We start from the raw sequence: 16,868 nt of genomic DNA, 5'->3' as shown, positions 1-16,868 counted from the left end.
GGCCCAGGCCCCACTTCCTCCTCCTGGAGGTCCACAGGTTTGGGGTTCAGCTCTGCTTTCTCAGATCGAGGATTCCAGAGGCCTCCTTCCTCAGACCCTGGAGTTAGAATCCCCGGTCCCTTCTTCCTTAGACCCAATTTAGAATCCCCATCCTCTACACCCCACGGGCCCAGGAGTCCAGACTTCTAGACTTCTCTCCTTAAAGGTCCAAGCATGGACCTCCCAAAGTGCTCCTACCCTAAGGCCAAGGAGTCCGAGCTCCAGCTTCTTTTTTGTTTATTCAAGAGCTTGGAACGCTGGCCCTCCCATGAGACTGCCCAGTCCCAGGTCCAGCACTGGTCTGCGGATTCCTCCTGTCATCAGTTTCCCAGCCCCCAGGTGCCTTTTGCTCAGTAAACTCAGTACTTGGAACCCTTCCTCCTCCTGCCCTCAGCACCCAGGAACTGGCCAGAGGCTGATGGCTCTTCACTCCCCCACCCCTCCCACCTCCGTGGGCCCCCTGGGGGCGGTCACCTCTCAGGGGCCACCAGGCTTCGACTCCAGGTGATGGCTTCTCCTTCTTCCATGACAGCACACAGCCTTCCTTCTCTCCCCAGGGGTGGTGGACAAGGACAGCCCCCGCTAAGGAAGGAGCCAGGGGCAGGGCCATATCTGGCCACTAGGGGGCCCAAAGAGACCACAGTACATTTCCCATAGACTTTCAGGATCACTGCTGCCAGAGGTCTCCTGGGAGCTGAAGTCCTGGTCACCTCCTGAAGGTGCCAGTCAACCTCAGTTCCGAAAGCAGCAGCAGCAGGCCACTCATCGTCACAGTGCCACTCAGTGCCCAAAGGTTGGCACGTGTCTGTCCTCCACAGACACTCCCACAAACACGCCTGTCTGGCACTTTTTGGGAAGGACTTACAAATTCTGACCCATCTTAGGCCAAGGGTGACGAGAGTACCCCGGAAGGGAGCTGCTACACAAGCAGAGTGTCTAGCAGCTCACCAGACCCTTAGTTCTCCTTAGGACATGGAAAGCCATGACCCCTCTGATGTGTAAAAACCTGGCGTGATGAGATTAAAAGTAAGAGCAAGACACAAGCAAAGCCCTCCGCCCCGAGTCTGGTCCTGAAGCCCCTGTTCCTACACTGCAGATCCAAGGAGGGAAAGTGTGCGGGAAGGCACAGTGCGCCACCCCGCGGGCCCCAACATTCTTGGGGAGAGCAGCTGTACAGAGCAGGCTGTGCCCTGAAGTGAGTTACTCCATGTTTCATGACAGAGTGGATTTCAGGCAGTACTTTTTCCCTGAGGGACTGCATCTTATAAAACAGCAGTTTGGTCCATTGTGAGCAAAAATTCTGAGGCAGAATCGTAAGATTAATTGTCTGTGGAAACCACTAAATGTTGAACACACCAAGCTTACAAAGAAAAAAAGGTGCCATGAAGAGCCAAATAAACCGTTCCAATAAAAACACTGCAACCTATAAACATAGGAAAATTAAATCAGGGAGCATGAATTATCAGAGCTGTATGGGAGGAGAACCAGGCTGTGAGCTTACCGCACACACGAAGAATGGTGGAAACGTCTTCAGTAGATCATGCAAGAGGAGGAGCACCCAACACCGGGTGCATTGGGAACACACACCAACCTGTCACGTGTCACACAGGCAACAAATGACAAACCCCAGCTGTTGCCCTGCCTCAGCCAGCTGGATCTTCCCACTTGATGAGGTCCATTTAAGCAACCAAATATCCAGATGGGGTGCAAACAAACTGCATGCTCTTAACGAGCATGGCACACTGCGTATAAATACCACATTCTTTTTATCCATTCACCTGTTGATGGACTACTTACGGAGTGCTTCAGAGATATAACTATTATGAGCTGCGCTGCTGTACACATGGGCTTGCACATACCTTTGTAATATGATGTCTTTAACTCTTTCAGGAAGGCACCTAGAAGGAGAACAGCTGGGTCAAATGGAATTTCTTGTCTTAGGTTTTTTTGAGAAATGTCCATACTGAGTTCCACAGTCGTTATTAGTTTAATTCCCACCAACAATGTTGGCCAGTGTCCTGTTGAGGAGCTTTGCATCTCTGCTCATTGTTATTACCTAGCTATTGCGCCACATTGCTGTTCTGTATGCGCCTGAGTAGCCATGATAAACAAGTTGTGCTGTGAAATTTCTCTCGAGTCTTTGTGACCTGACTGGTATGCTGTGCTGATAAACATGTTGTTACACCAAAATAATATTTTCCTTAAAGGACATAATGAAAAAACTAGCTGTCCTTGTACACTAGAGAAATGCGTCATCTGCTTGATCTGCTGTCCTATACCAATCATGTAAAACCACCTCAACCTTTAACTTGTATCCCCCAATCCGAAGTTGCCACTAACTATCACCCCATTACCACCCCTTCTTTGTGGTTTTTGTGCTTAAATACAATGTGCTTAGCTTGTGAGGCGTGCATTCTCGGGGCCGGTCCTATGAGTTTGCTTCAGCCAGGCCTGGAATAAATGCCTTTGCTCCCCAAATTTGGAGTCTCCGAGTCTTGGCTTCCCACGGGGGTCATGAGACCACCACACTCATTAGAGACCGACTTGTAGCTTCCTTACAGAGTTGAGTCTACGGTTGTGGAATCAGGATAATGCTAGCTTCTAGGAACAAGAATGACAGCACTTTTTCCCTTTCAATTTCACTAAAGAGTTTGAGGACTACGGGTGTTATATTTCCCCTGAATTTCTTGTAGAATTTAGGGGTGAATCCATAAAGTCCTAGGCTTTTCTTTATTACTGATCCAATGTCATTGCCTGCTATTGGGTTACTTGGGGTTTTTATATCTTCTTGGTTCAGTTTTAATTCATATGTACCTAGGAATCTATCCATTCCTTCCAGATTCTCCAATTTACCAGAGTACAGATTTTTAAAATAGTTACTGATGATGTGGATTTCAGCCACATCCTGGTCATTTTAACTTTTTCATGTCTACTTGCACTGTTATGCATCTTCTCTTTCCTTTTTTTTGGTTAAGATTGAGTCAGGGTTTGTCTTCTACGTTTATTTTTTCAAAGACACAGCTCTTTGATATTGATTGTATCTTGTCTTTTTCAATTTCTTTCATTTCTGCTCATATTTTTATAACTTCTTCCTTGTAGTAGCTTTGGATTAGGGTTATTCTTATTTTTCCAGGCCCTTGAGGTATATCATTAGGTTATCTGGGTTCCTTCTGCTTTTCTTTCTTTCTTTTTTTCTCTTTATCTTATTACACAGTGTGATTCTCTACTTTCAAAGCAGGTTTAGTCAGTCCTTATGTACTGTAACTCTCTGTCACATATCACCTCTGATTTCTACTTACAGATGTGGTCATTACAAAGTTATATTCACATTAATAAAGATTCTAGTATCCTTCTTAATCTTTTTTTTTTTTTTTTTTTTTTTTTGGACAGGGTCTCACTATGCAGTTCAGGCTGGCCTTGAACTCACAGCAATTCTCCTGCCTCAGCCTCTCAATTGCTGGGATACATGTGTGCACCACCACATCCATTTTTTTTTTCTTTTTAGTTTATTTATTTATTTATTTATTTATTTTGGTTTTTCTCCGGTACCAGGAACCGAACTCACAACCTTGCGCTTGCCAGGCAGGCACTTTTGCCGCTGAGCTAAATCCCCAGCCCCTCTTTTTAGTTTATATACATCATGATAATATTCATCGTAGGCAATTCGTTCTGTACACATCTTAATTTTTCTATTCCCATTCCCATCTACTCCCTTCAACCCTTCTTCCCCTCCCCATTTACAAAGCTTTGTTTCCATTTTCCCCTTCCATTGTTTTTAAATCCCTTTTCCCTTCCTTCCTTCTCCTCTCCCTTGTTGGCCTTTCCATTTGAACATGTTCTTCCTATAAGAACCCATCTGGATAAATTTATACTTGTAATCCCAAGGAAAAGGTACTGGAATTCTAGTAAGTAAATTCCAATCTACCACTTCCAGTGCAACCCACGGTGAGAATAAAGAGACAAACACACATCTGCAGTTGTGGGGAGCCAAAGGTAGTTAAGTCCGGTTAGAAAAATGGCTAACCAGAACGAAGGCCGTGACCCAGGGCCGAACCCGAGTTTTAATGATTTGTGAAGAGGGCAGCAGCTCAGGGTTGAGTGACTGTGAGAATGGTGGGAAACATGCGAGTCCTCTGAGCTGGGTTAGCTAGAATGTATGTGCTGCCGAAGTGAGCACTGGGCTAGTCTGAAGACACAACGGCACCTCCGCAGTATGCAGAGAGGCACGCAGAAAGAGTACTGGATTTCAGCAACAGGTAGTCTCTAAGTTCGGAGGAATCTGTACAACACAGTTTGAAGAGGTATCTTGTGTTTTGGGTTGGCTGCTTCAGCTCTGATGTCTGGCTCTCTGCTCTGGGACGTCACAGCCTCTTTCTCCAGGTTCAATCCACCTGACGGCAGTGTCTCTCAGCCTAGTTCATGCTTAGCAGTAGGGAGCTATAGGTGAGTATCACTGACCTGTCATTGCTTCAAAGGCTACACATCAGCACCTCAGCTAGACCCATTTGCATTGCTTAAAGCCAACTGAGGGGGTATTTTCCTAGCCAGCTCTGTACATATCAGTACATGGAACTAGGGCAAAGGCTAGCCAAAAGGAAGACAAATTGTCTCCCTTCAGGGGGAGCCATCCCAGTGGGCCTCCACACTTCCTATGTCCCAATATAATCTTGCATTTTGCTCCTTATTTACCCTTTGGGTTTCTCACACAAGAGAAACAATGTGATATTTAACCCATGTGTCTGATTTCTCTCACTTAAAGTTATGGTCTTGAGGTACTTCCATTTACCTAAAACTTACTCAGGATAGTACTTCATTTTAAGTAAACACATTTTCTTTATCCTTTCATCTGCTGGGAGGCATCTGGGTTGTTTCTGATGTAGGCATTCACAGCTATAAACTTCCCCATAGGTTCTGGTAAACTGTACTGGCATTATTATTTTACTCTAGGAACAGATTTCCCCCGTGACCCACTCAAGAGTGCGTTGCTTAATCTCCATGTGTTTGCATAATTCTGTGGATTCTTTTTGTCACTAAGTTCTGTGATCTGATAATATGCATGTGCTGATTTTGATTCTTTTGTATTAAGCACGCTTTATTAGCTCATGGTCTATTTCAAAGAAAGTTTCATGTGGTGCTGAGAAGAATGTGTGTATCTGTAGGTATCTATTACATCCAATCTATCCTTATCTATTACACATTCAAAGTTTTAACTCCAATATTTCTTTCATGATTTTTTTTCTTCAGGTGATCTGTCTCAAATCCTGAAGCTGCTCTTAAGCCCTCTGTAGCTGTTCTGTGATGTATGTTATTGTGTGAACTGTAATGTGGGACTTGAATATTATAGATATTGGGACTGGAAAAAAAAAACAAAACTGATTGCCTGGCTCACAGTGAAAGCATGAGAATGCAGCCCAATAAGGCTGATGAAATTCACGTAACTTTTGAATTTACTACATTTCCATAAATTCTGATGCTGTGCAAAGACACAAATGTGTACAGTCTATGTTACTGGAATAGCTCACTCATAGCAGCACCTCTTGGAACCATAGCAAGCTGGAGCATGGGCAGAGAGAGATGTGGGTAGAGAGCAGCCTGATTCCAGAGGAGGAAGAGGTGGGCTGCTGGACACAAGGCAGAAGGCCGGACAGCAGGGAGACCTCTGCAGAGGGGATACTCCAGGTTTGATTCAAAGGCAAGATAGTTAGCAGGGGAAGAGGAAACTCTCTTCAGCCTATGAGTCCAGCAGGGACTCTTGCTGGGAAAGGATAAAATATTAGACTGATTCACAGAATTTTCAGACAAAAGATTTGTAGCTTGACTGTCTACGGAAGAGAGCACTGTGGTCATTTACTCCTCCCTGAACTTTTCCGGGGTGAGGCTGGTAGCCTTGGATGCCATTTTCTGCCCCCTGGGGAAGTGGCCCCCCAAAGCCAGCCCTATTCCCAAGCAAGTCAGAGCCAAGACATGAATGCAGAAGTAGACAGAGGACCAGTACCGGAGTATGTCATCCACGGAGAGGAGCTCGAAGCCCATGCACATGTACTCATAGGCACACATCTTCAGGAACCAATGCACCCAATACCAGGCTTTCTGGCCCCTGGGGCTCAGCCACCCCCGAAGGGCTGATTCCAAACAGCCCTCAGCAGCCAGGCACAGTGGCATCGTCAGGAAGCTGAGATAGTAGCCTGGGTGCAGGCCGTGCCAGTAGGCGCTCAGCAGCAAGGTCCAGGTGCTCCTGGGGAATATGGTGGGATTCAGGAGTCAAGTGTTGTCCCTCAGGCCCAGAGGACCAATCCCCAGCACTTCTTGCACAGATCCAAGGTCTAGACCCAAGTCCTCCTCCCTCATACCAACAGAGTTTAGGCCCACAAACTTCTCTCTCTGACTCAGGAGTTCAGGCCCAAGTCCTCCTCCCTTAGGGCCACAGCCCATCTTCCTTAGATGCAAGGCCATAGGCACCAGCCCTCTTCCCTAAATCCAGTGCTCCAGGCCCTTAGCTTTCCTTCACTGGACCTGTGGCGAACACATAAAACAGACAGAAAATTACTGGGCTATTGGGTGCAGGGAAAAATGTCAGTTTGACCCAAGAAAGAGAAACTGTGCTTGACTGTTATCTTTAGTTTGAAAAAAAAAAATATGCTTCTGAGAACATTCTGAACTTCACAACACCTGCTTGCTGAAACCGATAGGTTCCGCTTTTCTACTCTTGCAAAAATTTTTTCACAAGACAGGTGTGCCAACCAGGATGTGGTTTTCAAGCTTAAAAGCTCAAGCATTCTTTGGTCCGGGGCTGCTCAGCATCTCCCTGCGTGGAGAACAGACTGACAGCCACCGGCCCGGCTAATAAAGGCTCTTAAATTCCAATTTGGATTCTGGTCTTGGTTCTTTATTCAGAGTAACCCATTACAATTTGGGGGCTCGTCCGGGATCCCATTATTGGGATTAAATAAAGAACCAAGGCTTCTTTGAGGCTATTACTTCTCGGGGGAATCTCAGACGTTCCTCTGCCCCGGGAAGATTTTTGGTCTCAAAGAATAAAATTCTTTCATTCTGGTTTTGTAGGAATGAGCCGTCAGGATTCTTACTGGTAAGACACCTTCTGTTTATTGGGGTGCCCCTCGGGAGTCTCTTGAGGAGTTGGATGCAACATTAAGGCCTCAGAGACACAGCTGCAGACCACGTCAGCGGCTGGTGGCTTTTGGTTTACTGGTAACCTGTCTATCGTCAGTCTTTGTTTTTGTCAGTTTAAATATGGGTCAGTCCGCTTCTGCTTCCATGTCACCTTTGCAATGTATTCTTAATCACTTTCAGGATTTCAGGCAATGAGCTGCTGACTATAGGGACTCTGTGTCCCCTCGCAAACTCCAGACCTTGTGTGAACTGGAGTGGCCCTCTTTTCCAGGAGTTTCCTGGTGTCCGGAGGGCTCTTTTAACCCTTCTCTTGTTTACCAGGTCCACAAGGTCGTCCTTGACAATCCTGGACACCCTGACCAGATTCCTTACATTCAGGCTTGGCTAGATTTGGTCCAGGATCCGCCTAAGTGGGTTAAGACTTGCCAGTTCAAGTCCCACTGCGGCACCAACAGCAGGGCAACCACTGTGGCTGTGGCAATCCCCACAGCTAAGAAGTGCTCTCAGGCACTTTAGAAAAGGCCTGTCCTCCCTTCCGACCCCAAATCCCCTGCCCTCTATCCTCGTCTACCCCGTCCACCTCCCTATCCCTCTGCTCCCATCTCCTCAGATTCTATCTCACCCCTTAGCCCTTCCCATACCCGAAGCGGTCACCTTTTTTCTCACCAGCCCCCCTCAGCCCCCTTTGTCGACCCTCTCCTCTGCACCTGCTCCCCTTTTACCCCTCTAGGAGATGGCTAGGGAGGACTCCTCCAGCCCCTTTATGGTTTATGTCCCTTTCTCTACTAGTGACCTCTACAATTGGAAAAACCAGAACCCGTCCTTTAGCCAGAATCCCCAGAGGTTTATTTCGTTCTTGGAGTCTGTTCTCTTCACTCACCAGCCTACTTGGGATGATTGTCAACAGTTGTTACAGACCCTCTTCACATCAGAAGAGAGAGAGAATTCGAGGTTTGGACCGAAAAGTGGTCCTGGGACAGCGCACCTGAGACTTGAACCAACAAGAATATGTTTTCCCTCTGACTTGACCTGCTTGGGACCCCAACTCCAGTCAAGGTAAGGAGGCTCTTGATCGGTATTGCCAGCTTCTTTTAGGGGCTATGAGGGCAGCAGCTAGAAAGCCTACTAATTTATCTAAAGTCACTGAGGTTACTCAGGGATCTGAGGAGTCTCCTGTTGCCTTCCTCAAATGCCTCCAAGAGGCTTACCAGATCTACACTCCTATAGATCCCGAGGCTCCTGAGAACTGAAGGGCCATAAATATTGCCTTTGTGTCTCAATCAGCCCCAGATATCAGGAAAAACTTCGAAGGATGAAAGGATTTGAGGGAAAAGCGTTAACAGAGTTGGTAGAAATAGCACAAAAGGTATTGAACAATAGGGGAGCTCTGAGAGAACTAAGTAAACGTATGGCCAAGGTCCTCATAGCTATGGGAGAAAAAGATGGATCGACAACTAAAAAGACCCTTTTCCCCCAGACTAAACAAAAGAGGGTAGCTCTCGGCAAAAATCAGTGTGCCTATTGCAAAGAGGAAGGACATTGGAAGAATGAGTGCCCAAAGAGAAAACAAAAGGAAAGTCACAGCCAGGTTCTGACAGCCGCTCCTGAAACAGACTGAGGGAGTCAGGGCTCTTCTCTCGGCCCTCGGGAGCCCAGGGTAACTTTACAAGTAGGGGGCCAGCCGGTCGATTTTCTAATCAACACAGGGGCCACCTATTCGGTTTTACAGCAACCTGCGGGCCCCCTGTCAGAAACAAAGACCCACATCCAAGGGGCCACGGGAAAACTAATTGTGCCCTTGGACCAAAACTAGAATCGGGAATCTGGGGGCCAAACAGATGACTCATTCCTTTCTTGTTATGCCTGAATGCCCCTACCCTTGGATTGGCCGGGACTTGCTTCATAAGTTACAGGCTCAAATTTCCTTTGGGGAGGACTCTACCCAAATAACCTTTGCCGCTAAACCTGAATTTGACCCCAGGCCCCCAATGATTCTTTTCATGTGTCCCCTGATGGAGGGACGCTTATTGCTAACTGAGGAGGAACCCCAACCCAGTTCGATGTCCTGCTTTCAGCCTGGAAGACAGAGATTCCTGGGGTCTGGGCAAAAGGCAAACCCCCTGGGTTGGCAATTCATCATCCCCCCACTGTGGTATCTCTAGTACCAGGGGCAACTCCTATCCATGTCCATCAGTACCCGTTAAGCTTACAGGCATGCCTGGGGATCAGTGTTCCCATTCAAAGACTCAAAACAGAGGGCATAATGGTGCCTTGCAAGTCAGCACGGAACGCTCCACTGCTGCTGGTTCAAAAGCCAGGAACTACAGACTACCGGCCAGTCCAGGACTTAAGGGAGGTAAATAGCCGAGTGGAAACCCTTCATCCCACGGTCCCCAACCCATACACCCTCCTGAGTCTTCTCCCTCCGAGCCGAATCTTCTACACTGTGCTGGACCTCAAGGATTCCTTCTTCACTCTTCCGCTGGCTCTGGTAAGCCAACCCCTTTTTGCTTTTGAATGGGTGGACCCCCAGACGGGAGGAAGTGGCCAATTGACATGGACTAGGTTGCCACAAGGTTTCAAAAATGCGCCCACTTTATTTGATGAAGCATTAAGCAGAGACTTGCTTCCATATAGACAATAGCACCCTAATGTAACAATTCTACAATAGTAGATGATGTTCTCTTGGCCTGGTCTCTTGAAGTTTGCAAACAGGCCTCGGAGGAACTCCTAAGAGAACTAGACAGGCTGGGCTATCGTGTGTCGGCCGAAAAGGCTCAGCTCTGCCAATCTCAGGTAACCTACGTGGGTTACAACCTGAAAGAAGGCCAACGAACTCTGTCTACAAAAAGGATTGAGGCCATAATAAAAATTCCTACTCCCAGAACTAAACGCCAAGTGAGAGAATTCCTAGGTCTCCTCGGCTATTGCTGCTTGTGGATCCTGGGGTTTGCTGAGATCGTCCAGCCTCTCTATGCTAGTACGGGGGGTGACCAAAAAGGTGACTTGATCTGGACTGACCAAGAACAGCAAGCCTTTCAAAAGCTGAAGAAAGCCCTTATCTCAGCCCCTGCTCTAGCTCTTCCAGATCTGACTAAACTGTTCCAACTTCATGTGGCAGAAATAAAAGGGATAGCAAAGGGAGTCCTTACTCAATATCTAGGACCCTGGAAGTGACCCGTGGCTTTCTTGTCCAAACAGCTTGATACAACTGCCGCTGGCTGGCCTAACTGTTTGTGTGCCGTTGCTTCCACAGCTATCCTGGTAAAAGAGGCTACAAAGCTGACATTTGGTCAAGAACTTCAAATTGTGGCCCCTCATGCAATGGTAAACCTGTTAAAAAGTCCCCCTGATCGTTGACTGTCGAACACCAGGATAGTACAATATCAGGCCCTGCTTTTAGACCCCACCCATGTAGTTTTTGCCTACTACAGCTCTAAACCCCGCTACCCTCCTCGAGGATGATGATCCTGAGCCGCCAGTACATGACTGTATGGACATTTTAAATGTCTCATCTAGCTTGAGGAGCGACTTAACTGATGTCCCCCTCCAAGATCCGGACATCACACTCTATATTGATGGGAGCAGCTATGTCCAGGATGGAGTCAGGTATGCGGGGGCGGCTGTGGTCACCGAAAAGGAAGTGATCTGGGCTATAAGAATCATCCACACCTGATGACATCTAAGGGTCCACTCCTAACACCAGCTTTCCCTGAAGCGGCAGAATCGCATAGCTATCTGCCTATCCAAGGAGCCCCGCTGCAAATCTGAGTCACCTGGGAGGTAAGAATCCGAACCCAAGCCTAGCTCTTCACCCTCCACTCCCGGATCTCCCTCCTGCTGCATCGTCCCCTTCCTGGGACCTCCTGTGTCCTCCACCCTGGCACCCACCAGCTGGGAGTCAAGCTCCACGCCTCTCCTCAGCACCCACGTGAAGTCTACCCCGAGCCCCGGCTCTGCTCCCAAACCTGGCTACTTCTGGGCCACTGCTCCCTCCTGAGAGCTCCGTGTTTTCATCATCGCCTCCTACTTGGCTACCCCAAAGGTCTACAGATTTACCTTCCTTTTTCACCCACCTCTTCTCTCCTCCACTTGTACTACATTGTCCACACAAGCCAGAGACATTTTTCTTTCCTTCTTTTTTCTTTTCTTTTCTTTGCTTTCCTTTCTTTTTCTTTCCTTCCTTCCTTCTTCCACTTTCCTTCCTTCCTTTTGCAAAGCTGGGGAGCCAATCCAGGGCCTTATGCACTTAATGTGGGGATATTTTAAGTTCCCACCTCTGGTGACTGTAAAAGGTAACTCTGCCTAGCAGACTCTATACTAAGCATGGTGGTACATACCTGTAATTCCACCTATTTGGAAGGCTGAACAAGAGGATCAAAAGTTCAAAGCCAACCTGGATAACTTTTACATTATCTCAAAGTAAAAAGGGCTGGTAGCCCAGTGGTAGCATGCCTCAATCCCGAGGACTGGAAAAAACCAAAAGCTGGAAGACAGAGGGCTTGGAAGCACTAGGTAAATAATACACAAAATCAGAAGAATAAAAAAATAATATAAGCTAATTAGTGAAGAGTCATTTCTCAGGGCTTACATTATACACATTCCATGCCTTCCCTCACTAAATCCTTGCTGTCATCCTGTGAACCAGATTATCCATATCTCACAGCTGAGGAAAGCAAGAGGTCAGTTTATCTTCAAGGTTTCTAAATAACCTGCAGAACCAAACTTCTGGACAGTTTGGTTACTGTGTCCACAGGACCCACTATCCTCCAATTCTGTTACAAGAGGAGGATCTTAAATGAAACCTCTCTCCAGCGCTAGGGGCAGGGCTCCAGCAGGGATGCCACGGGCTGCGCCAACCAACACCCAGGGCGCCCTCACCTCAGGACGTAGGAGCGGGCAGGCGCGCTCTTGTAGATGTACTGTGCCAGCCACCACTGCACCGTCATGTTCCAGTACCGCATGCCCTCCCGCACACGCATGCAGAAGTCTGTGTTGTAGCAGTCGATGTTGCGGATGGTCTCGTAGTCGTACTCCAGGGCAGCCGCCTTCTCCAGACTGGGGGTGGGGATGAGGGCGGGGACAGACATGCCGCTCAGCCAGGCACACCTCGCCCCCCCCCACGTCTACTCTTGTCCCAGCCCCTGACACTAACTAAGGAGCGACTCTAGCCAGGTAGTAGCTCTCCGGCTGTCAGAGTTGCCAGAGCACAGAGAAGGAAGGCCAGGGCGAGCAGGGCGGGAGGGTGGAGCACCATTCACCAACAGTGGGGTTCTCTTCGTGGTAATGGGGGGCTGCCACAGCTGCAGAAAGCCTGCAGGGGAACAGTTGCTAAGCTATGAGTGCTTCAGCAACCAAGCTCAGCATATTCACAGAACCTACCAAGTGTGGTCCCTTCTGAGCCCTGGGATAGTATGGTTGCTAGGGAAGCATCTTTCCAAAGGAGGTGGTTGCTAGGGAGATGTTCTAGGCCTGAGATTCAGTGATCTCTTGCTGGGCCCAAAAAGTTCCTTAGCGACAAGGCTTAGGCTGGGCATGGCCTCCGGGAAGGGCTGCTCCAGCCCATCCAGGTAGGGGCGATAGTGAAAGAACGGGCCTGTGGAGGCAGAAGAGATGGGTGATCAGAGACTAAGAGGGAGAAGGGGAGGGGAGTGGAGGGAGACCCAGACAGGACAGACAGAAAGATGGGACAATGACCCTAGGAGTGAGGACTGAGATTAAGATAGATGGGGACAGACAGACAAGACCTGGACATGGGATGACTTTCATATAAGTCACAGAAGGTAGAGCAGCTGGAGACGAGATGGGGTGGGGTAGGTTGAGGACGCCCAGGCCTGCAGGCATGAGGATGGGCTGAGGGTGTTACACCTAAGGGTGTAACAAGGAAGCCACTGAACTCCAGCAGGGAGAGCTGGTACTACCCACGAGCCCGCTCCTCACTGAGCAGGCTTGGCCTTAGGGGGTAATCAGTGGAAACACGGTGGTGCAGTGGCCTAGGGAGGAGCAGAAGACTTGGGTGTGCAAACCTTGAAAGTTTACAAAAATCTCGCACATGTGAGATTCACACACCCAGAACAGGCCCATGGGAGAGACAGTCCAGAAGCAGTGGGGACAGTCCGGGGCAGCGGAGCGGACACGGAACACCACGCAACTCCAGGCAGAGAGTGAGCGCGAGGGGGAGAGGCCATGCGTCAGGCAGGCCGCTCACCTGTCATGATCCCCACGTAGCAGTAGCTGTAGCTCAGCGTCTCCATCAAGGAGGGAACTTCGGGCAGCAGCCCCAGGGCGGGCGTCTTGCTGAAGCCCGAGGCCATTTCCTTCCGCTGGGCCAAGTGCAGGTCCTGGACGTCACTGGCCAGACTCACCAGCTGGGGGCGGGCAGGCAGAGCGGTCAGCGGCACCTCCCTCAGGGCTGCAGTAGGGCGCTCAGAGCCCCCACAGCAAAGGCTGCCTGCGGACAGCTGGAGGCGCTCCCCGCAGCAGGGGAGGGCCTGGTGGGACACCCGGAGTGGTGGGACACCCTTCCAGCTCCATCCTGGGCCTCCTCTCTCTCCGCCAGCTGTCCCCATGTGCGCTCATGCAGTCCTGTGGCCTTAGGTTCGGTCCACAAGCCAATCACACACGAACACTACCCCAATCTGGACCTCGCCGAGCCCAGAGCCCCAGCAAGCTGCCCAGTCACCGTTCATACTTGGAGCCTTCCAGACTTGCCAGCTGTAATGCGTCCAAAAGGGAGCAGTGTCACCCACTGCCCGAGGCAGATCTTCCTGTCTCTCCAGCAGAGCGGCCACCCCATCCAGTGAGCTGCTCAGGCCAGAAGCCGCACCGCTCCGCACCCAACCGCTCAGCTTTCTGTCTGTCTCCTTCTCCACACCTCCACTGCGGGGCTGAGGATGTCCCACCCGCCCTTCCAGATCTACCCTCTACCGTCCCACAGGGCCCAGTCCTGAAGTGTCTGCCGGCCTCCTACAGGGCTAACAGAACACTGAGGAAGGCAGAAGAATGCGAGCAGCACTTTCCTTCTCCTGGGAGATGGCAACCTGGAGAGCTGCATTCAAGGGCAAGGGGGCCTCTGTACAACACGTTTTCCTTCCGTTTTGCATGACCTGCCCTCCTCGACCTGCCAGGCCCTGGGTAACAGCACCCTGCTTCTGGTCCAGGGTCCCTGCCTAGCCTTCACTTACTCTCCATCCTGCCCACCCTGATGCAAATGAGCCCCTCTAGCTGTCCTCAGCAGCAGTTCTTGTTGGGGCTCTGAGCCGCCACTGATTGCACATCAAGCCGCTACTGTCTGTCACCGGGACCTTGTACTGAGGGACATACCCAGTCCTTTTCTTTTTTTTTCCTCTCTCTCTCTCTCTTTCTTTTTCTCTCTCTCCCTCCTCTCTCTCTCTCTCTCTGTCTCCTGTTGTTTTTGAGACAAGGCCTTCCTAAATTGTAAGTTGTCCAGGCTGGGCTTGAAGTCATGATCTTGCTTCAGCTTCCCAGAGCGCTGCGATTATAGGCATGTGTCACCAGCTCAGGATGAATAGCTTAATGTTCTAAATATGCAAAACTGATTGCAAAACTGATCATGCAAAACTGATTGCAAAACTGATTGCATCCTCTCTTCCAGAAACAAACCAAAAAGCTCTCCCAGTGAATATTGGTCCTTGTGCTAACTGTTCATCAGACAAAGGACTACTACCTAGAATATACAAAGAATTAAAAAAAAATCAGAGCCCTCACAAATTTAAAGACCCAATCCAAAAATGGGCATCTGGAATAGACACTTCTCAGAAGAAGAAGAACAAATAGCAAATAAATATATGAAAAAATGTTCAACATCACACAGGTCATTTGAGAAATGCAAATTAAAACAATGCTGAGATTCCATCTCATTGCAGAAAGAATGGCTATCACCAAGAAATCAACCCATAACAAGTGCCGGTTGGGCTGTGGGGAAAAAGGAATCTTACTCTACTGCTGGTGGGAGTGCAGACTGGTACAACCACTGTGGAAATCAGTGTGGAGATTCCTCAAAAAATTAGGACTAGACATCCCATCTGACTCAACTGTTTCCCTTCTTGGTATCTTTGCAAAAGAATTAAAAGCATTATACCACAGAGATATATGCACACCCATGTTTACAGCGGCACAGTTTGTAATAGCTAGATCTTGGAAACAGTCCAAATGTCCATCAACCAAGGAATGCATAAAGAAGATGTGGGGCTTTTTGATACAATGGAGTACCACTCAGCAGTAAAGAAGGATAAACTTGAGAAATTTATAGCTAAATGGATGGACCTTGAGGCCGTACTGTTAAGTGAAATACAACGGACCCACATGTATAAATGCCACATGGTCTCTCTGGTGTGAGAAACTGAAAGTGCAAATAAGAACCAAAAATATATAGCATATATTGTGAAATGCGAAGAAATTGTTCAAAAAGGAAGGGCAACTAGGGAGGGGAAAGAGGGAAGGGAAAAGAATTAAAATGAGAAAAGGAAAATAAAATGGAGACAGAGCTTTGTAAATAAGGAGGGGAAAAAGGGTTGAAGGAAAGGGAGAGAGAGGGAAAAAAGAGCTACCAAGATATATCATGTACAAATTCCCTATGATGAATGTATATGTGTATCTAAATTGTGCCAATAAACTTAATAATAATAAAAAAAAGGAACCTTGGTTCCCCCATAGAAGGAGGTCCCAGTCCTCCATAGCAGACAAAGCCCTACATGGCCCGGACCTTGCTGCCCATTGCCCTGTGCGCTCTGCAGGGTGCTGACGTGGCTGGCACAGTCTGCGGCACTGGCCGTCCCACACACTGTGGCCCGTAGCCCCGAAGCATCCCGAAATGGTCTCCCTGCAAGTCGCCTTGCAGCTGACTGGCACCTGCCTATGCGCCAGCTCTCGGTGAGAACACAGAATGCTGAAAAAGTCACTTCTCCACCTTATGTGACCGTTCAGCTCACTAATGTCACCGGATCCCAGAACAGTACTTTGGCCAGGTACTCCCCAAGCTAGTTTTCCTCACATGCAAAACAGTTTTCCTCATATGCAAAACAATTTAAGGACCACATGTTGGCAAAGCGGGGTCAAAAGGCACAGCCCAGGTGCCAAAGCACTCATCCTATTACAGCACGCGGGCTCTTTCCTTACCCCAGAATGAGGGGAGAGGTGAGGGTCTGCTCCTGGGCATGTGAGGGGTGAACGCCGCTCCCACACTCAGGGTTTGTGTAATCACCTCGGGAAGAGTAGGGAGGAGGTGCAGAGGAGACGCTAATGGAGCCGCAGTGAGACTCTGGCTGGGGGGAGTCCAGGCTGACCTTCAGTGTCAACAGCAGCTGGGTTGTACAGGTGTGTACGGGAGTCAGCAGGCCCAGCAGGCTGAGGGTGTGGAAGAACAGGAGGTAGAAGAAGCTCCACAGGAGGGCCAGGCTTCGGCAGGAGCTGGGGCAGAAGCGGGAGGCGCTGTGGGTGCAGGGACCTCAGCCGGTGTCTCCCTCCCCGAAGTCTAGCCACAAAACTCCCCCAGGACTCAGAGTTCAGACAGAAAATTCCGGTCGGGGAAGAAAGAGCTCAGCCCCATGGAAGGGAGGAAAAAGTGAGATGAGAGATGCTCCAGGAGGGGCTGGGGATTTAGCTCAGCGGCAAAGCGCCTGCCTGGCAAGCGCAAGGTCGTGAGTTCGGTTCCCGGTACCGGAGAAAAACCAAAAAAA

General features: G+C 49.1%; 1 protein-coding gene across 1 annotated transcript in view; it reads right to left on the bottom strand.

The window, feature by feature from the left end:
• LOC102013981 overlaps positions 1–16,868 on the bottom strand; it is a 32,410-nt gene that overhangs the window by 5,728 nt on the left and 9,814 nt on the right. The window contains exons 3-8 of the mRNA XM_013509232.1: positions 16,476–16,620; positions 13,536–13,661; positions 13,379–13,467; positions 12,052–12,228; positions 6,035–6,274; positions 1,899–1,937 (exon numbers count right to left, since the gene is read on the bottom strand). Of these exons, the coding sequence (XP_013364686.1) occupies positions 1,899–1,937; positions 6,035–6,274; positions 12,052–12,228; positions 13,379–13,467; positions 13,536–13,661; positions 16,476–16,620 (816 nt within the window). The remainder of the gene's footprint in view (positions 1–1,898; positions 1,938–6,034; positions 6,275–12,051; positions 12,229–13,378; positions 13,468–13,535; positions 13,662–16,475; positions 16,621–16,868) is intronic.

The sequence above is a fragment of the Chinchilla lanigera genome, unplaced genomic scaffold (genome assembly GCF_000276665.1).
Source record: "Chinchilla lanigera isolate Chin_1 unplaced genomic scaffold, ChiLan1.0 scaffold00166, whole genome shotgun sequence".
Lineage (NCBI taxonomy): Eukaryota > Metazoa > Chordata > Mammalia > Rodentia > Chinchillidae > Chinchilla > Chinchilla lanigera.
Note: the sequence above shows the minus strand (reverse complement) of the source record. Positions and strands in the feature narration are given on the sequence as shown.